The sequence below is a fragment of the Hemiscyllium ocellatum genome, chromosome 4, assembly GCF_020745735.1.
Source record: "Hemiscyllium ocellatum isolate sHemOce1 chromosome 4, sHemOce1.pat.X.cur, whole genome shotgun sequence".
Classification (NCBI taxonomy): Eukaryota; Metazoa; Chordata; class Chondrichthyes; order Orectolobiformes; family Hemiscylliidae; genus Hemiscyllium; species Hemiscyllium ocellatum.
Window position 1 is genome coordinate 90,273,792 of NC_083404.1, and position 25,659 is coordinate 90,299,450.

Here is a 25,659-nt window from a genome sequence, read left to right on the forward strand (position 1 = left end):
TTACCTTGATGTGTCTCTTTGATATTTCCTTTTCGTTGACACTTCTCCACTTTTCATCATCTGCATCTGCCTCTCGTACGTCAGCATAATACCCAGTCACCTCACTGCGGCCAGAATAGATTGGAGCTTTCCAGAGCAGTACCAGTGAGTTCTTTCTGACCTCAGTGTACATGACGTCATGAGGTGGTCCTGTATTAGTTTGCAAAATGCATTAATTCACATAAAAATTAGCCTGGGCGTCATGGTAATGATTACATTCTTATTGTCAATGTTTTCAGCATTAATGATTGGTCTTCTTAAATATTATTATCCTGTACATCACTAAATTGTAGTTGATCCAAATAAGAAATTCTTAAGTGTGAGAACATCCTCAATATATTTTTGATGCCTATTTCTAGGACAATTGGAAACAAGTCCTTCCAGAAGCTGTGACCCTTGGAATTCTTGTCCAAGTTGGCAACATTTAGAACATATGAACTGAGAGTAGGAGTAGGCAATTCACCTCCTCATGCCTGCCCCACCATGCGATATGATCACAGTTGATCTCATCTCAGCGTCAACCAAGCTTTCTTGCCTGTTCCCCAAATCCCTTCAACTCATTACTAAGTAAACATCAGTCTATTTCCTCCTTAAATTTACTCAATATTTTGGCATCCACTGCAATCTGGGGTAGTGAATTACACAGATTCACGACCCGATGAGAGTAGTGATTATCGCTGGTATAAATCTGCAACCCATTCTCCTGAAACTATGACCTCTTGTTCTAAATAGCCCCACAAGTGGAAACATCCTCTCCACGTCTACATTATCAATTCCCTTTAGTATCTCATGTATCTCAGTTAGATGATAATGAGGTCTTATTTTATATGCTGTTGACAGAGTGTATTAGTCATGTAGTTAACAGTGTGCTCCATCTACCATTTGCTCGGCAGGAGGCCTAATAATTAAGAGGCTTAGCATGTGCAAACAATGGAGGATAATGCAACATAGTGAACAGCAGTTTGTTTTGTTGTGTACTGTGCACTCGAGATGAAGGAGATGTTGAATTGCTGACTACTTGCCGAGAAATGTGCAACTAGACAGTCGAATATTTGGTGAGGATCTTGTGACCCCATGTGCACACCTGAAATAATTCCAAGGCAGGCCTCAAAATGGAGGCTGTTTCACTGGCTGGTTAGCTCAATTGGCTGGATGTTTGGCTTGCAAAGTAGAGAGGTGCAAATAATGCAGGTTGAATTCCTATGAAGATCACCTTGAAGTTGTCACCTTTGGGGCCCTCTTGTAGTGCACTGTTAGTATGCCTACCCCTGACTTCAAGAGACCGTAGTAAGTCCCACCTGCTTCACAGGTGTGTTATAACATCTCTGAACAGATGGATTAGTAAAAATACATTAATAATAAAAGTTAAAAGATGTAAAAAAAAATGAAGGCTGTTCAGTTATGAAAATCATATCCAAAGCCTTATTGCAACTTATGAACATAAATGGGTCGACTATGTATGGCACATGCCAATTCCATTTTCCTGAACTGCAGGTCTCCCCAAAAAGTTTAAATTTTTGAGGTTTTGTAAGTTTCTCTGGGGCCAGAAGCATCAAAACAGTTCCTTTGGTCCCACAGAAATCAAGGGACCTCTTCCTTGCTTCTTATGATGCCTTCATCCCAAACACAACCTTTTCTATGGAATAAAGGTCTTTTATTCTTGTTTTAATAAAATTCATCTCCGTGCATAGTAAGTCTATTGTTTCAGAGAGGAAGTAGACTTGCCTGGAACCGCAATAGTCCATTCTTCACATGTAAATTTCTCACTCGGGAGAGATGGAAGGCCAACACCTGCCATGTTTATTGCACGGACTTGGAACTGATACACCATATTTTCCTTCAGGTCATGGATCTATAAGAAGGAAGTAGAAGGAAGTGGATCTATAAGAAGGATTAAGAATTAGAGGAAGACAATATAGACACATTGATATACTGTTAGGACAATAATAAAATACTGTGATTGCTGGCAATGAGAAGTGAGAACAGAAAATAATGGAACCACTTAGCAGGCCAGGCAATCTCTGTAGAAAAACAAAGAGTTAATGTTTCAAATTCTAGCTGACCACAGCAACCTGCTTTGTTTGGCAGATTTTCCTTGCTTTCTCTGATCGTTGTTGTTCTGCTGCAACCTCCTCTGGGCCCATCTGTTTTTGCAATGCCTGCCCCCATATCACTGCCTATCGTCTAGTACCAGCATCCGTTTTGATAATTAATTAGTCATTTCCTTAATTCCATCACAGATCCCTGTGTTATTTTCCAGCCCTGACTCTTTCCTGACTCTTTTCAAATATCTCAATTAAAACAAAAAGGGCACCATTCTGTAACATTGCGCTTGATTTCATGGCTGGTTCAGTGGGCTCGTCCATCGCTGTAGGGCCAATGGCAACTCCACCAATCCGTCAGTCAGGTAGGCTCGGGATGGGGGTGAGGGGTGCAGGGGACAGTTTCAGTGAATTGGTAAGCTCAACTGAGGAGGTGGCACTTATATCTCCATGAAACACAACATGTCCAAGGTTTTCCTCAGGACCAGGCCTTTCAATGTAAACCTCGGGGCCAGCCCACAATTCATACTCTCCTTAATTCCTGTCACCAGGCAGTGGACTGAGACCCTCAGTTGTTCACTTAAGGGTGTTTATTGGCTAATTTCTGCCCTTCCAACCTTATTTAACTGAGGGAGCCAGGAAGGGAACAACTCCCTCCTGATCCTGGGCTATTAAGGTCTATTCAATGACTCGGCTTGTCCACCGATCCTGACCTGTTGGATACTTCCAGGCTTTCAGTTTTAGTTCATATTGGTTAACTTGTTATGGTAAAAGTTTAATCAATTTAATTCTTTGCAGCTAGATTTCAAATATCTTCTGAGAGAATGATGCTTGAATCCTCAGATGTGTGTAGCCTGCTGATTATGTGCCAGTGTCCAACAGCAATCTATTTCCATTGAAATTAATATAAGTTGTCCCAGGATGTAGGTAACATCCTCACATTAATGCTGCAAATGGAATGAGAGAAAGGAGACCTGAAATAATGTCGATCAAAATAAAACTTATTTTCAAAGTTTGGGAGAAGATTTTTGTAGCTCGGGTGCTCGTTGTTGTGGTTCTGTTCGCCGAGCTGGGAGTTTTTGTTGCAAACATTTCATCCCCTGTCTAGGTGACATCCTCAGTGCTTGGGAACCTCCTGTGAAGCACTTCTGTGATGTTTCCTCCGGCATTTATAGTGGTTTGTCTCTGCCGCTTTCGGTTGTCAGTTCCTGTCCGCTGCAGTGGCCGGTATATTGGGTCCCGGTCGATGTGTTTGTTGATAGAATCAGTGGATGAGTGCCATGCCTCTAGGAATTCCCTGGCTGTTCTCTGTTTGGCTTGCCCTATAATAGTAGTGTTATCCCAGTTGAATTTATGTTGTTTGTCATCTGCGTGTGTGGCTACGAAGGATAGCTGGTCGTGCCGTTTCGTGGCTAGTTGGTGTTCGTGGATGCGGATTGTTACCTGTCTTCCTGTTTGTCCTATGTAGTGTTTTGTGCAGTCCTTGCATGGGATTTTCAAATTCTAGCTGACCACAGCAACCTGCTTTGTTTGGCAGATTTTCCTTTGGCAGAAATCCCATGCAAGGACTGCATAAAACACTACATAGGACAAACAGGAAGACAGTTAACAATCCGCATCCATGAACACCAACTAGCCACGAAACGGCACGACCAGGTATCCTTAGTAGCCACACACACAGATGACAAACAACATAAATTCAACTGGGACAACACTACTATTATAGGGCAAGCCAAACAGAGAACAGCCAGGAAATTCCTAGAGGCATGGCACTCATCCACTGATTCTATCAACAAACACATCGACTAGGACCCAATATACCGGCCACTGCAGCGGACAGCAACTGACAACCGGAAGCGGCAGAGACAAGCCACTATAAATGCCGGAGGAAACATCACAGAAGCGCTTCACAGGAGGTTCCCAAGCACTGAGGATGTCACCTAGAAAGGGGACGAAACGTTTGCAACAAAAACTCCCAGCTCGGCAAACAAAACCACAACAATAAAACTTATTTTAATTGAAGTGCTGTGTAAATGTGTATATAATGAATAACATGTATATTTATTCCTATATTAAATTAACACATGAGGAGAATATTGAATAATTGAACCCTTTCAGCTTCTAAAAACATGTTAAGGGAAAAAGTTCTTGTTTCACTTACTCTATATGCCCGCTCAGTGATAGCTTTGATATTGGCTTCTTTCCATTTTCCAGGAATACCATCAATAATTTCACGATAATCCACAAAGTAGCCGGTAATATCAGCACCACCTTGGAATTTCGGCTGTTTCCATCCCAACACCATGGAGTCACGAACACTTTCAAGAACTGTAATCCCATAAGGTGGTGCAGGAGCAGCTATTTGTAGACACAGTGCATTAGGTTAATAATCAATTCCACTTGACAGTTCAATCTTTTCAATTCAAATTTCACCACTTGAATCATTTTTGTGTTCTGTCTTCAATGAGGTCTTTTGTTCATTTTACAAGTATAACTGAAGGAAGCTTGGCTTTGATCAGTATGGTGCACTTTTCATGTCCTGTATTTATTATGACTTTAAATTACTTTTGTTATGGAATGTTATATTGTAGTTGAATCATAATAAGGAATGCCGGCAAAAACATAAGCTCAGCAAATGCCTTCAACATGACATTTTAACTGAAACTGAGTTAATAACTAGACCGTGGCTATCTCTTGATTGTTCAACCTCACATCATCATAATTCAGTTCCTGCAAAGGGCAATAGTATTTCCACACTAGATTAAAATTTAATTGTGCACTATTAGTAATGAATATGTTAATACTTTGTTGAGTGTTCATACACTTGTATTAACATAATCATTACTAATACCATATTGTGCAATTTAAGCCAAATATTTCTCAGTGTTCCATAAGACAGGAATGAAGTATATGACAGTGTTCTATAAAACAGTAACCCATGTACTGGTACATAGTAGAGTTTACCCAAAAATTAAACATACCATCTCAAGCTGCCTGGAATACTTAATTTGTTAAAAAAAACAAGATGTAACTGTGCTATGTAGATAAGAAAGCCTCCTGTTTAATCTGAAGAAGTTGAATTCAAGCATTAAAATTGATCTTGTTTTTCTATGTTTTTCAAAAGATCAGAACACAAAGGAAAGAAAAAAAATTGTCGTGGTGAGAAACAGTGTATACTCTACCAGAATCAGTTTTCAAGAACTCAGTTTCCAAGTTCCTGCCAATTAACCATTCTATTAGAATGAAATTGTTTAAATGTGTGGGATAACTAACCATGTAAATTGAGATAAACCATAGCATTCCATTTTCATTTAGGTATGAAACAAAGTGGTATCCCAGCTTGTTGTCTTCCTGCTAGAAACATTCATTTCTCTTGTATTTACTCATAATTGCAAACTCAGTAAGACATCACTTACTGAATCTAACTTCACTTAACTTCGATTGACATTTTTTTAATGAGAAAGTCTTGAAATTACAATTAGTTATGTTAGCTACAAAATAACTAAGAGGTTTTAATGTCGTTGTTCTGTCCAATCTTTTAAGGAAGGTACAAACTCATTGAAAATAAGAGTTAATACCCATATAATAGTTCACACCCATGACTCAAAATACAGTGAATTCTCCAGCTTAGAGACTCCACAGTGTCAGAGTTAAATCTTTTGCATTTCCACAGAACAAAACAAAATATCACACAGTAAAATAATCAGGGTTGTTTCCTCTCATCTCCCACCAGAAAATTACTGAGTCACTGCCTTTCCTGGAAGTTGGGAAGTGAAGTAAAAAGTATAAGCATATAAGAAAAATTGATATGTTTCAAGTTGGAAGAAAAATACTTCAAGAAATATCTATAGATTTGAAAACACGTGTTGATCAACGCTATCACACTGGTGATCGTGTATTAGAATCATTCGCTGTACCAAATATCTATAAGCGTGTTTATGAATTACAAAGGTGTTCCACACAAGTGAAAAAAACATCACAATACCTCTCATCTTCCACCGAGAACTGTGAAATATATTAAGTTACCATATTACTTAAGTGAAATTCACACTACATCACAAAACACATACCTTCACTCGCAGAACTGAAGCAATTATAAAAATAGATAAAAACATTATCATTGTATCATTTTAAAAAAATAATAAATTGAGACTTATGGCAGTAGGAGTAATAGAAGTATTAGGTTACTGAGTGTGACAAATTTGAAGGAATCGAATTTATGTACACAGCTAATGATCAATTATTCTTAGCTGCAAAGTATGCCTATTATACTGTTATTCAGTTTATCGACTGCCTAGCTAATTAACTGCTTTCAGCCAAAAACCCCACATAAATTGATGTCAGCTGCTTGCTTGAACACTTCTTTAAAGACAAATGTTGTTTTGTAACACCTTTACTGTAATGAAACATCCAAATTGACTTCTCAGAGATACCATCAGATCTTTCAAAAATTGCTATTGAGCCAAATAAAGAGTCATTCGGAGAGTTGATCAAAACCTTGTTCAGTAAAGTCAGTTTTAGAGAGGCCGTTAAAGAGAAGAGCAAATTGAAGATGTGGAAGGTATAGGTACAGAACTCCAGGGCTTAGAACTTGCATTGTTGAAAGTATAGGCATCTGTAGTGGAACAATCGATGCTTTCAAAATACAGAAGTCCCCACTGAGATGCTTTCTGGTGATGTAATAGTAGTGTCCCTACCCCTGGACCAGGAGACCCGGGAGGTGTGTCATAACATCTCTGAAGAGGTTGATTAGAAAAAAAAGGGATACAGAATTCTTAGAAGATTACATGGCTGGAGCAAGTTATGCAACGAGAAATTAGCAGGACCATCAGATCCGAAGCTAATAGCGATCACAGGGATGATGATAGACTAGAATTGGGACATGAGGACAATGCAAACCTAATTTGGATTTGTCCCTAAGATGGGCAACTGAACTGACTTGACTGAAGCATATTTTATCCTTCAGTTTGCAACTTCAGTCTTGATCAAGATTTAGATGCATTATCGAAACAAATTCTTAAGTTTCGTTATTGAACCGTACCAATACACAGGCTCTTTACCTGGAAACGAATCATACTTATCCATGTCATTATGTTAAAGAGATACAATTAATTATTAGCATTTCCTCTTTAAGTACAATTAGTTTCAAGGATTAGAAGCAGCAATTTGTTTATGAATCAAAAATAGTGTGATGAATTATCACTTTCTATAATGGGATTCCCAAGATTGGACGCAATATTTTAATTCTGATTACCAGCTAATATTTGTAAAGAAAAAGTCATTTTACTATTGTCTGCCAAGCCCCGATCTTTAAAACTCAACTATAATTGCCTTTTCCAATATTTTTATCTACTTGCACTAACACGTGAGAAATTCGGTTCATTCACATCGTATTTGTATTAAAGTATGTATTCCCATTCCTTTTTTTGTATCTCAGTGTAATATCACACACTTAGCCACTAAGTTGCTGAAGAGTATCTGTTTATTCAACCTACCAATATATTTATACTTTTCTTAAGCCTTCTACAATCCTCCTTGCAGTTAACATATTTATTATACATTTTGAGACTGACTTTATTCTCTTATGCCACTCAACATGGACAATAAATACTGCTTTACTCATGTTGCCCACATCCAAAGGATAATATAGTATTTTTTTTTGCTTTTAATTGAAATCTGAAAGGAATACCATGTAGAAATATAATGGCTAATTGATGAGGATGTGAACTGTTTGCTGTAGCAGGAAATACCTGGAAGTAATTGCCTCTTAACACTTAGTGAAAAAAATAATCTGCCCAACTCTCTTTCTGGTTTAACTGGTCAATGGTGAACTTATGAGACTGAGTGTCTGATCAATAAATGCAAATCTCATTTCCATCAAAACAGCTGTAAGGATTTTCTGATTTCACTCCTTTCCTTCATAAGCTTTATTGCAAACTCCACGTAACTCTCCCAATCCGAACTGTGAAAATTCTTATTTTATTTATGTTTTTTACAGTTTCTCTAGTTGCCTGTTTTCCCCTTAGTACCTACTGGTCTTAAACCAGATTGTGATTCACATACCAGTTGGTCATCAGAGTAACATCTCTCCATTAGACCCTTGCTCCTTGAAATGCTCATTACAAATAATTCACTAATATGTCTGTACACCTCCTTGATATACATTTCTTAGGTATCTACATTTTGCTTCCACTTCCTACTCAACATGTTTGTAAAATGTATAGGGACATGAGAGCTGTTAAACTGTGAGCTTCTTGTTATCATTCATCAACCTCCCTAACCATTAAACAAATGTATTAGTCACATTCATTAAGACCCAATCAATTCTTCCCAGAATATGATTTCACCTCTTTGTGTTTAAATTCAATATTGTTTTCCTGATTTCTCACCTAGTTTTTCCTTCTTCTTGTGCATATCTTGTACTTTAGGCCCCTTCTCATATTTGTCTTCTACCTTAGAACCCTTCTTGTACATGTCTTGAACCTTTGGGCCCTTTTCATGCATGTCTGGCATCTTTAGGCCCTTGTCATGCTTATCTTTATTCTTTGGGCCCTCCTCGTACATGTCCTGTACCTCTGGGCTTCTGAGATTAGACTTGCTTGTCCATTCTGCATTTACCTCCTTTGGTGTATCTGGTTCTATGCATGGAAAATTATCATAGCCAGTGGGCAGCAGGCATCTGTTAAGCACAGCATCACAACTTAGTAAAGTGTCACGTGCGAGCTGAGATGCCTCATGCTTGCCATCCCAGCGTGCACTGCTGTCTGTTAGTCCACCAATGTTACCACTTTGTTCAGGAAACACACCATGAGGCACTCCTCCTCCTAGAGTTAAATAAAGCAATTAATCAGGCATTCATGAACACATTGGTTTTTTTGCAAAAAGATATACTTCATTTTTTCAAGGATGAAGAAATGAAGACAAACACGCCATACAAAAGAACAAGGAAAGAGGTACAAGAATGTTTTGCTGAAGGTCTAACATAGCAACAAGCAAAGCTCAAAACCATGAGTAAAATGTGTTTGTTCCTACAGCAGACAAGACTCTGACTACCAACCAATAGCATCATACATTCAGAAGCAAAAAAATATGAAATTTAAACAAAAGCAATTTTTGCAATTATTAAACAGAGTATTGTTTATTCAATACATCTGATGACATTTAGAGGCTTTTAATTATTACTTTAAAATTATGAGAACCTGCATAATATGCCTTTTTCTCCACAAAATAAAATGGTTTATGTCATATTATTTAAACAGCACAAGTCCAGTTCATAATTCCCATATCTAACATGAACAGCATTCAACTTAATTCTTTGAATGCCCATCAATTTATTTTATCCTCATTGGACAAATGACTGAATTTTCCCCTTTTTAAAGTTTCTTTTTACTTTCATGCATCACCTAACCTAATGCACAAAAAAGCTTTCTCTCTCAGAAAGAAATTCTGCTCAATCTGTAACAAAACAATTCTCTGCATCCATTGACTTAGCTTCCCACTCACCCTTATTGCAAACCTGTAAAAATAAATTTCATCACATAATTGCAAATTGACAAAAGGTAAGCTGCAAGCTATCCCCTAAAGCATTCAAATGTACTACCTAGTGCCTCCCCCTATTTCCCATGCAAAATTAACAACCTGGATTAAAAATACATCCACTCCAGTTAATAAATGCTATCTATCCACCTACACTTGTGTAATTCATTCTCTGACATCTTTTGGCAAATGTGAAAAATATACAGGCAGCAGCAATAGCAGCTTACTTTAATGTAGGAAAACAATGTACTTCACATGGATATAACAAGGCCAAAGGTGTGCTCCTGATAATACCTCACCACTTTCCCACTGACCAACGTCCCACACTTTCTATAGTCCTTCTCATTGCTCTTCACAAAAAACCTGACAGTAACTGCACTGCAACCTCTTGGTTGATCACCTGTCCAGATTCTGCTGTGACAGGGTGGACACAGTGGCTCAGTGGCTAGCACTGCTGCCTCACAGTGACAGGGACCCAGGTTTGACTCCAGCCTTGGGTGATTGTATGTGTGGATTTTGATGATTGCCCGTGTGGGTTTCTCTGGGTGCTTTGGTTTCCTCCCACAGTCCAAAGATGTACAAGTTAGGTAGTTTGGCCATGCTAAATTGCCCATGGTGTTCCAGGATGTGTAGATTAGGTGTGTTAGTCAGGGGATATGTAGAGGAATGCATCTGGGTGGGATACTCTTTGCAGGGTCAGTGTGAACTTGTTGGGCTGTTTCCACACTGCAGGAATTCTATGAATCATCCGAGAAAAAAGGATCTGCTGTGCTCAGTGAAAGTAAAAGAATACAGTTCAGTGAGATCACTGGAATAACAAAAGAAAGTACCAGGTATGAAGACGACAATTACAGGGAGATAAACACACAGAGAAAAGATCTTTTTTTTAAAGAGACACAGGAAGAAAGTAACAAATGGAAAATAATCCAAAAAGAGAAAGGAACAAGAAGCACATTTGTTGAAGCACATTTGTTGACTCATGAAGACTAATGTAACCATACACAAGAAGAGCTAAAAACAGACAGACAGACTGAAACTGATCTTTCTCAGTTCATGGAATCACTAACAGCACAGATTGAAGCCTTTCAAGTCTGCACCAGCCTCTGAAGAATGTCCCACCCAGCACCAATTCCCAACACTCCACCACGCACTCTATCAACATAGCCGTGTAGCTAATCCACCCAGCCTACATATTCCTGGACACTATGGGTAATTTAACACGGAGGATCCACCTAACCTCTTTGGACTATGGGAAGGAACCAGAGCACCCAGCAAAAGCCATGCAGACACACAGGTAACATGGAGACTCCACACAGACAGTCCTCAAGGGCTGGAATTGAATGCAAGGTCCTGGCACTATGAGGCAGCAGTGCTAACCTCTGAGACATCATACCACTGCAGAAAAAAAAACAGTTAATGAACTAGCAGTCCATTTTCAAAGATGTTTGACTTCCTTTTTGATCAAGTTCATGAACTGCGGTTTGCTACAAGGACATTTTGTACTGCTGGATAAGATCAATTTCATTTACAGAGAAAGAGGGAAAGTAACAGTAATAGATAAAAGTGAAAAAATAACAGAAAAAAAAAGAGAATGAGCATGGCAAAGGGATAGAGTACCAAAGACGTACAATGAGGAAGAAATAAAGAGACAACCAGCAATTTCTTTGGGCCTTCAAGCTCTTGAGTTGGACCAGAAGAACCATTACACTATAGCGCAGATCCTCCTGCTAAAAAGTGTTAAGTACTGCATGAGCAACACCAGTAAAACCTTCCTGTTAGCCTCTGAGCCCTGAGACTCATCCCTAACTACTCCTTCTCCAGACTTCACAACAACAACTCCAACACTTAAATATATTAAATGTAAAGTAGCATTGTCTTCCCAAACCAGAGACCTGATCTCCCATTGCAGAGAAACAGCTGGGGATAGTTTAACTACACTTCAGGCAAAGGAAGAGGTTGAGAAGAAGAGTCTTTTTCATGATAGCCTCAGCTGGAGCATGAATTAAACCTGCACTATTGGAATCATTTTACGTTACTAACCAACTGAGCTAACTGACCCCACATAGCTTAAATGAAAAATATATTAGCAATACTCTGTACAGGCAATAGGTATGGCATTCTATGCAACAAAACTATTTGACCAATGAAGAAAATAATTTGTTTCAGTAATTTTTTAGACCATTTAAATAGCTGCATTTATACACTAATTCAATGCTGTCTGATCATAGCAATTACCCTTTTGTTTTGGTGCTTAGCATAGGTCTCACAAATTGCTCAGTACCAATTGTTGATTTGAACTGGAAATGAATGCAAAGACTTCTATCATTATTAGTAATTAAATATATTTCATTTAGATTTTGAAAATACTTGATTTCATTAAACTCAAAGGTAAAATGCTAAATGATGATGAGTAAGTGGTGCACGGATTAGTTTTTGATAAATGCAGGATTTTGCATGGTGGCCATTTCACATATTTAAGGAGCTTGTAAAATGTTTGCCGACAGGTGATAATCTGTTAAAAGCAGGCATCAGCAATCGTAGAAACAGACATTAAATGAGCTTTTGTATTGTTAACATGCAAAAAGCAAAAATTGTAGCAAATGCAGAACAGAAAAGAAGCTAAGTGATTTTATGTATGAGTAAGATATGCACATGATGGTGTTTTATGAGATACATTACATAATGCTGGAGCAAGGCTGAAATCCGTGAATCAGGTCAGCTTTGGAACATATGACTGAGGCAGGCTGATGTGAGATTTCATACAGTGGCTAATGGATAGTCTCAATGAAAAGAATACACTTTTCCATGTGATATAAGCACAGTGCATGATCAGAACATCGAGTTAAGACATCATGGATGGTAAAGTGAAACAGATGGTACTGTGGAAACAGTGACTCATTAATTAAAGAGAAATCTCTAAAATCAGTAAATACATTTCCAAAAATAAATTATTGTATTTTCATACTTAAACAAAAGGTAGAAGACAGAGGGTGGTGGTGGAGGGTTGTTTTTTCAGACTGGAGGCCTGTGACCAGTGGAGCGCCACAAGGATCGGTGCTGGGTTCACTACTTTTTATCATTTATATAAATGGTTTGGATGTGAGCATAAGAGGTGCAGTTAGTAAGTTTGCAGATGACACCAAAATTGGAGGTGTAGTGAACAGCGAAGAAGGTTACCTCAGATTACAACAGGATCTTAATCAGATGGGCCAAAGGGCTGAGAAGTGGCAAATGGAATTTAATTCAAATAAATGTGAGGTGCTGCATTTTGGGAAAGCAAATCTTAGCAGAACTTATACACTTAATGGTAAGGTCCTAGGGAGTGTTGCTGAACGAAGAAACCTTGGAGTGCAGGTTCATAGCTCCTTGAAAATAGAGTCACAGGTAGATAGGATCGTGAAGGTGATGTTTGATATGCTTTCCTTAATTGGTCAGGGTATTGAGTACAGGAGTTGGGAGGTCATGTTGTGGCTGTACAGGACGTTGGTTCGGCCACTTTTGGAATATTGCATGCAATTCTGGTCTTCTTCCTATTGGAAGGATGTTGTGAAACTTAAAAGAGTTCAGAAAAGATTTACAAGGATCATGCCAGGATTGGACGATTTGAGCTATCAGGAGATATTGAATAGGCCAGGGCTGTTTTCCCTGGAGGGTCAGAAGTAGAGGGATGACCCTATAGAGGTTTATAAAATCATGAGGGGCATTGATAAGATAAATAGACAAAGTGTTTTCCCTGGTATGGGATAGTCCAGAACTAGAGGGCATAGGTTTAGGGTGAGAGGGGAAAGATATAAAAGAGACCTAAGGGGCAATTTTTTCATGCAGAGGATAGAACATGTATGGAATGAACTGCCAAAGGAATGGTGGAGGCTAGTACAATCGCAAAATTTAAAAGGCATTTGGACAGGTATATGAATAGGAAGGGTTTGGAGGGATATGTGCCAGGTGCTGGCAGGTGGGAATAGATTGGGTTGGGATATCTGGTCGGCATGGACGGGTTGGTCTGAAGGGTCTCTTTCCGTGCTGTACATCTCTATGACTCTAAATATACTTTTGAAACTAAGCAGATTAATTTTCAGATTAAATGGAATTCAAAAATACATATTCAAAATTAAGTAAATGCACTTTCAAAAATAAATAAATGAGCTTTCACAAATGACAGCTTCATACGGCAACAATTTAAATTTCATTACCCACCTAAAGCAGCTTTGACTTCCAGAGCCTCAGACTCATGTGAAAATTGACTAAGCCCGGCTGCATTGACAGCCCTAACTCGAAATTTGTATAACTGTCCAGTTTGTAATCCATGACAAATAAATCTAGAAAACAAAAACTTCATTTACAACATCAATCAATGAATTTACACAATATTTCTTTGTATGTGTTCCAGTCAACATTTTTGTCCTTATTATTTTGGCCACAAGTATCAGGTATATAGGAAGTGTTATATTCAATGGAAAGCACATTACACAACAATGCTCCATCTTTTTTCATTTTTGTGCCACAATAAAATGAGAACCAATAATACACAATTAAGGTGAAACAGGACCACTCATTGGCTTATTAATAGGGATTACCCACTCTGATGGAACACAGTGCTGAAAGTCTGATTATGTAATATTGACTCATTTACTGATGCTATTGTAAGCATCTCATGTTATGTCTCATTATTTTGTCATGCCCTTACATATTTAGGACCTTTCCCAGTTGTGGTTTAACATATTTTGTGCACTGATCCTATTTGTATGTGTTCTGTGTACCATGTCACTGGCATTGACTATCCCATGCCATCCAAATGCAGAATTTCATGAGTTCTCCTTCCTGACACATGGGGCTGACTTTTACCATTTGCAGTTAAAGCACAATGGTGAGTGAGCTTCACAATGCACAATCCACCATGATCTGTGGTGAATTTTCAATGTTAAACATCATAATAATACAACTGAGCTGTCATACAACGAGCTTTAAGGACTCTGGGTCTGTACTCAGTGGAATCTTGAAGGATAAGGGATCATCTCATTGAAATGTACAGATTACTGAGAGGCCTGGACAGAGTGACGTAGAGCAGATGTTTCCAGCAGTAGGAGAGTTATGAGGGCACAACCTCAGACTGAAGAGACAACCCTTTAGAAGTGAGATGAGGAGGAATTTCTTCAGCCAGAGAGCAGTAAATCTGTGGAACTCATTACCACAGATGGCTGTGGAGGCCAAATCATTGAGTGTAATTAAGACAGAGATAGAGAGGTTCTAGATTAGTGAGGGGATCAAGATTTATGGGGAGAAGGTGGGAAAATGGAGTTGAGAAATATATATCAGTCATGATCAAATGGTGGATCAGATCGATGGACCAAATGGCCTACTTCTGCTTCTATATCTTATAGTGTAATGAAGTGAGTTTCTCGGTGAAATCACATGGCAAGCAAGACAGAAGTGCCGACCATTGCTGGGACATTCCAGCTTACACACCTTTCGCACAATTTTGTCATGCCAAGCTGCAGACTACTTCAGATACCGCAAGCCAGGAACTACTTCATAAACTATGTACTTGACTCTGAACTTTGAAAATGTCTGAGAGTAAAGGCAAGCTGGCTCCCGCCTGCAGGACAAGGATATAGAGGTGCTAGTAGATGGAGAGCTGACTGCAGACTGCCAAAGAAGGTCAGGCCACCAGATCTTGCCAGCCTGGCCTGGGCAGAATTTGCAGCACTAGACAGTGCTGAGTCTACATGAAGTAGGAAGCCCAGAACACAGAAAGTCAATGCTTGTCTGTGCTCTGGATAGACATATGCCATCACCTTCTCTCACTTCTATATCACACTCACAGGACCACCATTCACTAACTTGGTCACTGCATATGCATCTCACCATCTGTAGCACATTGGCTAAGATAAATCATGCCTAATCACGAACTCTCACATTCTTCATCCTTCCAAACTAATCATGGTTTCTGGTATCCTCATACCTCATTGGGGACACCTCACTGACTCATTTGTTCATGCACCGCCACTAAACATTCTTGCACTCATTTTCATTATGCTCAGTCCCTCCCTTCATCATATTGTGAGAAAATTTGGCCTTTAATTGGACCAAGGAGGCCAAAGTTGGTTGGGGGATAACAGACAACAGGTTCCTTACTCCCTATGATGAGAAAATATTAGATGTGGCAGGAGAAGACATCTAGTGTGGATGGAGAGACAATGGGTAACTGATTCTGTGCCATGCTGTTCTCTCACTGCCACCAGTGCTAACCCATTCTTAACCTGGCCAAGATTTTATCTAACTTCTACAACTAATTCCTTCCCATCTCTTATGCAGACACTAGCTCTACCCAGGGAACCTTGGCTAAGTGACCAGTGCCCACAGACCCTCAGCTCCACCTCCACCTCTGAGGAGGAAGCCTGTGCAACCAAGTGGCTGGGCAGCCACACTGAGGGTCCACACACGCCAACACATCGTTTTCTCTTGAAAGTTGACAAAAAAAGGAAAAGTTTTATCGATTACTTTCTGTTCAAATTGTTCCAACAGGTAATACTTGAAAAAATATCAAATAAAAGAAAAACAGAAATCCTGCCAAAAGAAAACAGTTTTATGTTTCATTTTCCTGAAGCCACTGATCATGTGGTTTATGTTAATGGAATATATGCTGTTCCACTGTTATTAATCGAGGCTTCAAAACAGCCAGAGACCAGCCTCGTACTGCTTGGCCCTACCAACGTGTTTTCATTCTCTCTTGATGAATGCATTCCACCTGTTCACCTGAGGTCTTGTGATTCCGTGACCTTGCAAAACAGAAGGACATTCAATGAAATAAGATGAAAAATATCAAGCAAACAGGATGCCTTACGCAGAACCAGCAATGAAGTTCACTGATATTCCAGGCCTTTTCTCCATTTCTGACATGGTATCTCCTTCATTTGTGAAGAGCAGTAGTGAAAGAATATTTAATATAAAGGACAAAGCATACCTCATTTTCAAACATAAATTGATGAATTTTCTGTCTTTAATTCACACACACACATTAGTGACATCAGCATCTCTGGGGTTTCAAGACTATTTCAGTGCCTACGGACAAATACTGGATCAACCTCTTCATACACACCCATTCTCTCTCTAATGCATTTCTTTTTATTCTGCCTTATGCTTTCCTCTGCTTCATTCATGCAAGACTCTCTAATAGCCTTCAGCACTACCTTTTGCCTTTCACTGGTTTGTTGTTGCATGGTTCCCATTTTCCAGATCCACTGATGCTTGCTTCAATGTAGTAGCCAACTAATTCCTTTGCATCTTTTGACTCTTCCCAAGTAACAACCATTGAAGTGTCTGTGTTCCTCGAAGGCACAACATGACTTGGAGCTTTTGGAACATCTGAAAGGCAAAAGACAAAAATTTAGAAAGTATTGAAATAAACATGGCTATTTTGCCTGATCTCAGAGGCTGTATATATCCTGTGTGATTGACCATTATTTGACAATAATTATGAACTATAGGTTTTTTTTTGCATTTACTTTAAAAGGAATACCCTAGGATAAAAAAAAAATTAAAGCTTCATCTATCAGAATTTGTGGAGAAAAGATAAACTTTCTTGTGTCTCACTCAATGTAATCTGTTTCTTCAGCAATTAGACACCACATTGATAATATTGAGCAGCAACAGTAAAAAGAAGGGTGAACAAGCCTTAAGCTGTACATTCAAGAAGATAAATCATAGGAACTGGATGTAAGTTAGCTCATTGAGCTGGAAGGTTTGTTTTCAGACGTTTCGTCACCATGACTAGATGACATCATCAGTGAGAGTCTCCGCTGAAGCACTGATGGTATGTCCCGACTCTATATTTATAGGTCTTGGTATCTTAAGGTGGGTGATGTCATTTCTAGTTCTTCCTAGTCATGGTGACAAAACATCTGAAATCAAACCTTCCAGCTCAGTGAACTAACTTATATCCATATCATAACCTGCGCTAGACATCTTCTCAAAAATAACAATCATAGGAACTGTTAATTAATACCATACAAGCTGCTAATTCAACCCTTTTCTGTATTTTGTATAAATCCAGTCAGGGAATGGTGACATCCTGATAACAATTTTTATAAAGTAAGATAAGAAAGCAGGCATGGCAAGTGGATTTATGTTCACTTCATAATTCATACTTACCAAGCTTGTCTGTTACTTCAGTAAAGTCTGTTGGCTCAGAAGGCTCACTAATGCCAGCAGAATTAGCAGAGCGGACACGGAAACGATATGATTTACCCTCAGCCAGATCAAACAATGCAAATCGTGGAGACTTCACGGGGATCTCTGGGTTAACCCTTTGCCAGTCCTCAGTGCCTGCAACACACTAACCCAAACAAGCAAATAAAAGGATAATGAGCATAAAAAAAACAGGAGTAAATAAAGCAATAGTTTTATAGCTACTAATTGAGAGGCAGACTACTTTCAATTATATCAATTGATGGCTCACTTAGGTTTCAACATTCCCTGTATGCACTGACACTGGTGATTCTGCTGGGATCAGACTCACTTATATACTACTAAGAAACTGATCATCATATTTATACTGTCATTGGGTTGGCTGTTTTAGCTGTGTAGGTAGGAAGTGGAATGGTGGCTTATTCTGTTTGTAGAAGGACAAAAATTAATATGTCACAATGATAACTTCATGTACAAGTGATTTAGATATACTTAACAGCATGTCATTTATCTGTAAACAACTATAGAAGTCATGGTCAATATTTCAGAGATGTCCCTTAAATGCAAAGTAAAAGCTGTAGTAAGACATTCAAACTGCAAGGTTATATACTTGTCTATTATTAGTTTTATCAACGTAAAATAGGGATTAAAGATTGACTTGGTGTGAACATTACACTAGCTTCCTGCATGTTAAAATCTGCTATAAAATTATTTTAGGAAAGGTGATAATCTAATGCATCAAGTACACAGAGAAGAACATTAATGAAAACCTGCATAGTTACATCTAAGCGCAGCATTCTGTAAAGCTTGGTTAGAATTTTCCTTAACGGCTTAATTCCTTTTTAAAAAGCACCAGGCATAGGCTGACATTTAACAGCACAATTTTATGCATGTGTTCGAAACCATTTTGGAAGTGGCGTTACTTATTTCCACATGCATTTGGAGGTGTTTACCTTTTCTACATAATACATGATTCCTTCGTGGCCACGTTGACCAGGAGGCTTCCAGCTGAGGACCACATAATTCCTTGTGGCTTCAGTCACAGCTAGTTCTGTAGGTTGTCCTGGCACCACACCCTCTGTTGGGATATAGTAGGACAGCAACATGTTACTTCAGGGGTGAAAAAATACTCAAAGATTTATTCCCTTGATTATCATTTGAGAAAGGCTATGATACTCTTAGGCTCAAAATTCCTGCAAACATCCAAGGCCTAAATAGCCCTATGCAGATACAGTGGAACTTTACCACGCTGGTCCTACACCCGTCATTTGCTTGTACTCTCGACGCTTGTCAACTTCCTAAGCTCAATGTATTTCCAGATGAAAAACAGATGCTGCCCATTTACAGTGTAGGGGTAAAGACCAGAGGAACATGTGATGAAAAAAGTTAAGAAATTACTGCAGTTTTGTACGATATAAAGGCTTCAAAAATTTAATTGAAAATGTCGACTTTACAATTTCTACTTTCACTAGATTATTAATAAAACGCAAGCATATAGGTTTGTCAAAGTGGGCTGTCAAATTTTGAAAATATCCTTTCCTCCTTCTTCATACAGCCAGCTTCAGGAATACTTGTTTGGGTCTAACAAAAGTAATGTAGGCATCCACTTTTATATAATCAAAACCTTTCCCTGGGACTTGGACCTTGGTTGACATGTTCCAGCTAAACTCAGCGAGATTGAACAAGGAGGTCATTTTGTACCAGTAAGTTGTTGGTTTTGGTTGAAGAAACCCAGGGCTTCCAACTGTTCTGGTCTCTTTCTTCCAAGATTGGGAACTTGGCTTATTCCACCAGTCACCTGCCAAAAATTAAAATCTCCCTAAACTATAACTGTCAACATTCATCTTCTCAAATTTACTGAAACTGCCTGGGGGAAAATGTGGATTATCTACATTGCAGAAAAAAATATTTTGATTGATTCCAAATTGTTACAAGTTGAGTCTGATCAGAGCAGATTAATACACTTACAAAAAGATGCATTCTTTACCTGCTGGTTCTTCTTCTGTTACAATAATCTGTCCTGTCCAGGGGGCTAATGGGATTCCTGATAATTAAATAAGACAAAAAAGATAAAACAGTGTCTTCAATAAGCCTTGAGATCAATTTTAAAATCTTTTTATTTATTGAGTTAGAAAAGATAGGAGGAAGGAGTTCAACATAGCCCAAAAAATGAACACACTGATTAGTCAACAGAATTTTTTCAAAAATCTGAAATTATTAGATGCATTTTTCAATGAAATCATTGCATTTTTTCAGTGGGTGACTGATATGGTGGCTGAGAGAAATACAATAGATGTGGTGTTTATAGACTTTCAGAAATGTTTTGCTTTGATTACCACTGAAAATTATTGTAGAAAGTTAAAGAAGAAGGAATTCAAAAAAAAATAAGGAGAGTGGATTACAAACTGTTCAGAAGGAAATAATTAGACAGATAATTTAGGGTTTATTTTAATTTATCTTGATTGGTGTTAGTGGAGGTGATGACTACCTCAAATTGGATACCAAATCCTGTTGCAGGATAAATCAGTGGATTCAATTCATTCTCCATAAACTAGAAATTACCCCAACTCAGTCAAACTTTCCTTACATTGGGGAAGTTTCACAGTGTGGAGGAATTGGACCTTGATGCATTGCATCTTTTCCCACCAAAAATAAACTCAACCCCAGTCAAAACCACCTTACCCTTATCTGTACATTGACTATCCTTGTGCAACTTAATGGTAGATCAAATAGCACTGATAGGCACCATGTTTACAATTGTTTTGAGAGTTTAGACAAGCCACCAGATATATTACCAACATTACTGGGGATCAGGCACCAAACTGCATGGTGCATCCTTCCTTATTTCTTCAACTATCAGTATGGGAGATTTACCCTCAGCCTAATTCATCTGATTCAGGATCTTATTTGCAGTGGAGATCAAATCGATATGCCACTGTTGGCTCCAGATCTTGCTGCTCCAATATATTAACTACCAAATCACAGAAGATTACTTCACTTTTGGTGTGCTTTACTTGCTCTGTCTATCACTTTGCACATAACACAGATCAATTCTGAGTAGCCAATGTTGGATTTACTATTTTGATCCATTGTGTTTAATATTAAAACTTTGCCAAACATGAGTTGTTAAAGGAGTCACCCTTTAAGCATTAATAGAAAAAAAGGCATACCCTTCAGCCTTGCTTTATCAGCAGGATCCAAGGCTGCAACAGGCTCAGATACACGGGATGGTCTACTAATTCCAACGTTATTAACAGCACGCACACGGAAGATGTAGGAACGGCCTTCTACCAATCCAGTGACAGGAAACCTGGCAAACTTCACTGGGGTATCATTGCACTGAACCCAATGATTGGTTCCTACTTCACATCTGTAGAAAAAGGGATGAATTGTTTGTTTGAACAAAGATTTGGAGTGGAGTTAATTAGTTACCATTCTTACAATTACAAAACATTTTTATAGCTTACTGCCATCACTATTCTACAAAAGTAATATAAATTAGTGTTGTGCATTACAATTTGTACACTTGAATTCCATATAACTATGTTTTTTTTAGTGCTTGCAGATCTCGTTTTGTTTCATTTTACACAAGTCTTTGGTCTTTTATCAAGTGTACATTTTCATTTGCAACATTAGAAAATAAAGGGCATTCTGCAAGGGTCTGCTGTTGGGCAAAGTTTATTTAATGAGAATTGGAAAGTGGGACTGTCGTGACACAGGTGCATCGCTGATTGGAAGATTCACGATGATACATCATAACAAGAATGGAGCAAAAGGTGTATTATTAATCAGTTCAGTTACAATGTAATCTTGCACAAGTGAAATATTTTTATTCACTACAAATCTGCGAACAAAAAACTCAGAAATGAAATATTGAATGATCCACAAGGTTGCAAAGTTGGTATTTGGGATGGTCTTGCTGTATCTCCTGCAGGTGGTGATATGATGTGTGTTTCCAACATTAACCGGGGATTTTATGATGAGAGTATTTCACCCGATGGTGAAATCATCCAGCTACCAACTCCACTAAATCACTAGAATGTTTTCTGAATCATTTTTATTGCCTTTTTTCTTAATAACTGAAACTTCTACATATGTTATTGTTTAGAAAATTCCTATTCTGAAAAAGGCCATTAGTGACTCTTTTCTCCGGTATATGGCCAAGTCACCATCTATGATCCACACAAAAAGGGCAGTGAATTAAGACAGAGAGCAGCAGAGGATGACAGAAAAGAATCAAAGAATTTAAGAGAGAGAACATAAATGAAGACACAATCTTTTGCTATGTGATTTTAGGGCCACACCTAAGACTTTGTGTTTAGTACAGAGTGGTCAAGGAGAAGGTAAGATCAAGCACTGTTTTCAAGCTTAGGCTTCTGTAGAACCTTATTTATTGCATATTACTATTATATACAACAACAATGGGATTCCAAGAAATACAAATTTCAGAATTTGTTGTTACGTTATTAAAAGACTATTAGCTGTATTTTAACAAATCTTCCATTTTTGATTTAGCTTCTTTCTAAATGTCTAACATAGTCCACCAGTATTATTTATTCCAATGTCGAAAACAACGCTGTGACATTATTGTATAGCTGCTCCAGGTTCATAAAGCCCACACACACATGTATCAGATGAGTGCAACACAAGTAGGTTTGCTGATGATACAAAGTTAGTTGGGATGGTAAATTTTGAGTCAGAAGGCTGGAAAGAAATATAGACAAGTTAAATGAGTGAGCAAGAACATGGAGATGGAAAAGTGTTTTTCACTTTTGAGGTGAAAACAGAATATCTTCTAAATAGCAAGAGTCTGGGAATTTTCATATTCAATCGAACCTATATATCCTTGTGCATGAATCACAGAAAGTTAACAAGCAAGTTCAGCACATAATTAGAAAAGCAAATGGCACATTTGACTTTATTTGTAAGGAATTTAAGAATAAGAATTAAAGTCTTGATAGAGTTGTACAGAGTCTTGGTGAGACAATACCTGAGTAAAAAATGAGGTCTGCAGATGCTGGAGATCACAGCTGCAAATGTGTTGCTGGTCAAAGCACAGCAGGTTAGGCAGCATCTCAGGAATAGAGAATTCAACGGTTCGAGCATAAGCCCTCCTGATGAAGGGCTTATGCTCGAAACGTTGAATTCTCTATTCCTGAGATGCTGCCTAACCTGCTGTGCTTTGACCAGCAACACATTTGAGACAATACCTGAACTACTGTGTACAGTTTTATGGTCTCTTTACCGAAGAAAGGATATACAAGACTTAAATGGATGCAACAACAAAGCTTCAATAGATGCATTCATGTGAAGCAAGGGTTGCCCATTAAGAAGAGATTAAGTAGACTAAGCCTTTGCTCCTTGCGAATTAGAAGAATGAGAGATGATCTCAATAAAAACTATTAAATCCTTCAGAGGATTAATGAGTTAAATGCTGAGAGTTTTATTTCCAAGGCTTGGAAATCTAACCTTGAAGGCACAGTCCCAAAATGATATGTTAAAATGAGATGGAAAGACGTTTGTTTGCTCAAAGTGTTTTCTAATCCACTGGACAGTGAATATCCAATTATTGTATTAATTCAACTTAGCAATCTATATATTTTTTGATCCTGAGGGTATTAAAGGATATGGAGATGTGCACAAAGGTGGAATTGATGGGACAGATCAGCCATGGCTGCATTGACTACAGGCTGAAAAATCAACTGGCCAATTGTAGTCTATGCTCTTAAAACAGAGCAACAGAAGAGAAGAAACAGAGGAAGAAATAACAAAACACAATGACAAATATTATATTCTCTGATTCGCTATGATCAATGCCATGAAGAGAACAACTAGAGAAGAAATAAAGTTAAAAATTTACCACATTTCTCCATTCATCATTGGATTAAATAATTTTATACACAACAACATGCTGTTATACTTTAGACACTCTAATGATGTGACCAGCCTTCTCCAGAGCCCATCTCCCTTCAAATTTCAGGGTAAAACCTTTTATTAGGATAACGGAGGGAAGCTGATATTCAGTATTCAGGTAACTTTACTCTGATAGGAATCAAATATTTTCAAGGAAGAAGAAAGAAATTAACCAAAAAAAATGTAAAATATTCTGCCTTTATAGAATTAATGTAATTCAATTAGAACTTCAAATCAATGCAGTGAGAAACAGTGAGTGACCACTCACCTGTCAACAAAGTAACCAAGGATGGAGCTTCCACCATCAACCGCTGGTTGTTTCCAGGTTACAATGACATAATCTTTATTGGCATCTAAGCAATAGACATCCAAAGGAGCTCCCGGGGCACCTGCAACCTCTGCATCAGCATCTGTAAATGGGACACTGCTTTCTGATTACATTGTCAAAAAATGTGGCACTGGAAAAGCACAGCAGGTCAGGTAGCATCCAAGGAGCAGGACAGTCAATATTCAGGGCATACGTCCTTCATCGGGAATGTGGAGGGAGAAAGGGAACTAAGAGACAGACAGAGGAGTGGGGGTGGGGTTGGACAGAAAGGTAGATAGGAAGGCATTAGGGGAATGGAGGTGGGTGGGGGGGGAATTCTGATAGGTCGATGGGGAGGATGGAGAGGATATTTAGTGCCCAGTTGGAAGGATGGATCTGGGATGAAGTGAGGGGAGGGGAGATTTAGAAACTGGTGAAGTCAATGTTGATGCTGTGTGGTTGTAGGGTCCCACAGACTGGGAGGGGAAGTTGAAGTGGTTGGCCAAAGGGCGGTGGGGTTGTTTGCTGCATGTGTCCCAGAGATATTCCCTGAAATGCTCTGCAAGTTGGTGTCCTGTCTCTCCGATGTACAGGAGACCACATTGAAAGCAACAGACACAGCAAATAAGGTGGGTGGATGTGCAGGAAAATCTCCACTGGATTTGAAATGATCCTTTAGGACGTTGGACGGAGGTTGGGGGCGGGGGAGCAAGTGTGGGTGCAGGTTTTACACCTCGTGCAGTAGCAAGGGAAGGTGCTAGGTGTGGAGAGGGGGATTGGTGGGGGGCATAGACCAACTGAGGGAGTCACAGAGGGAATGGTCTCTGTGGAACGCAGAGAGGGGTGGGGTGTGAAATATATTTTGGTGGTTAGGTTGATGTAGATGGTGGAAATGGCAGAGGATAATGCACTGTATACAGAGATTATTGGGGTGGAATATGAGGACCAGTGGTTTCTATCCTTGTTGTGGTTGGAGGGGTGGGGGTCGTGGGCAGAGCTGCGGGAAGTGGAGGAGATACACTGGAAGGCATTGTTGATCATGTGGGAGGACTTATTGGGATGTCTTGGAGTGGAATTGCTCCTTCTAGGAACAGATACAGGGGAAGTGGAAGAATTGAGAGTAAGGCATCACGTTTTTACAGGAGGGGGGTGTTGGGAGGCAGTGTGGTCCAGATAGTTGTGGGAGTCGGTGTCTTTGAAGTAGATGTCTGTGTTGAGTCAGTTGTCGGAGATGGGGAAGTACAGAAAAGGGATGGAGCAGTCCGAGATGGTCCAGGTAAACTTGAGGTCAGGGTGGAAATTGTGGGTGAAGTCGATGAACCTTTCAACCTCCTCATGACAGCATGAGACAGCACCAATACAATTATTAATGTAGCAGAGGAAAAGGTGAGGGATGGTGCCAGTGTAACCATGGAGGATGGATTGTTCCATCTATCCTATGAGGAGGTAGGAATAGCTGGGGCCCATGGCTACCCCTTTGGTCTGAAGGAAGTGGGAGGATTTGAAGGAGAAGTTGTTGAGGATGAGTACCTGTTCTGCCAGTCTAATGAGTGAGTAGGTGGAGAGAGGCTAGTTGGGTCTGTGGGAGAGGAAGAAATGGAGGGCTTGGAGCCCTTCACCATGGGGGAATGGATG

General features: G+C 39.0%; 1 protein-coding gene across 3 annotated transcripts in view; it reads right to left on the reverse strand.

Annotated features, from left to right (window-relative positions):
- myom1b (myomesin 1b) overlaps positions 1-25,659 on the reverse strand; it is a 138,975-nt gene that overhangs the window by 64,013 nt on the left and 49,303 nt on the right. For 2 of the 3 annotated variants that reach the window (XM_060823612.1, XM_060823613.1), the window contains 11 exons: positions 23,986-24,127; positions 20,975-21,174; positions 19,792-19,848; positions 18,758-18,882; positions 17,769-17,952; positions 16,808-16,982; positions 13,815-13,936; positions 8,471-8,905; positions 4,243-4,439; positions 1,765-1,891; positions 5-189 (listed from right to left, as the gene is read on the reverse strand). In XM_060823612.1, the coding sequence (XP_060679595.1) occupies positions 5-189; positions 1,765-1,891; positions 4,243-4,439; positions 8,471-8,905; positions 13,815-13,936; positions 16,808-16,982; positions 17,769-17,952; positions 18,758-18,882; positions 19,792-19,848; positions 20,975-21,174; positions 23,986-24,127 (1,949 nt within the window). The remainder of the gene's footprint in view (positions 1-4; positions 190-1,764; positions 1,892-4,242; positions 4,440-8,470; positions 8,906-13,814; positions 13,937-16,807; positions 16,983-17,768; positions 17,953-18,757; positions 18,883-19,791; positions 19,849-20,974; positions 21,175-23,985; positions 24,128-25,659) is intronic. The other variant, XM_060823614.1, reaches the window with a different exon arrangement.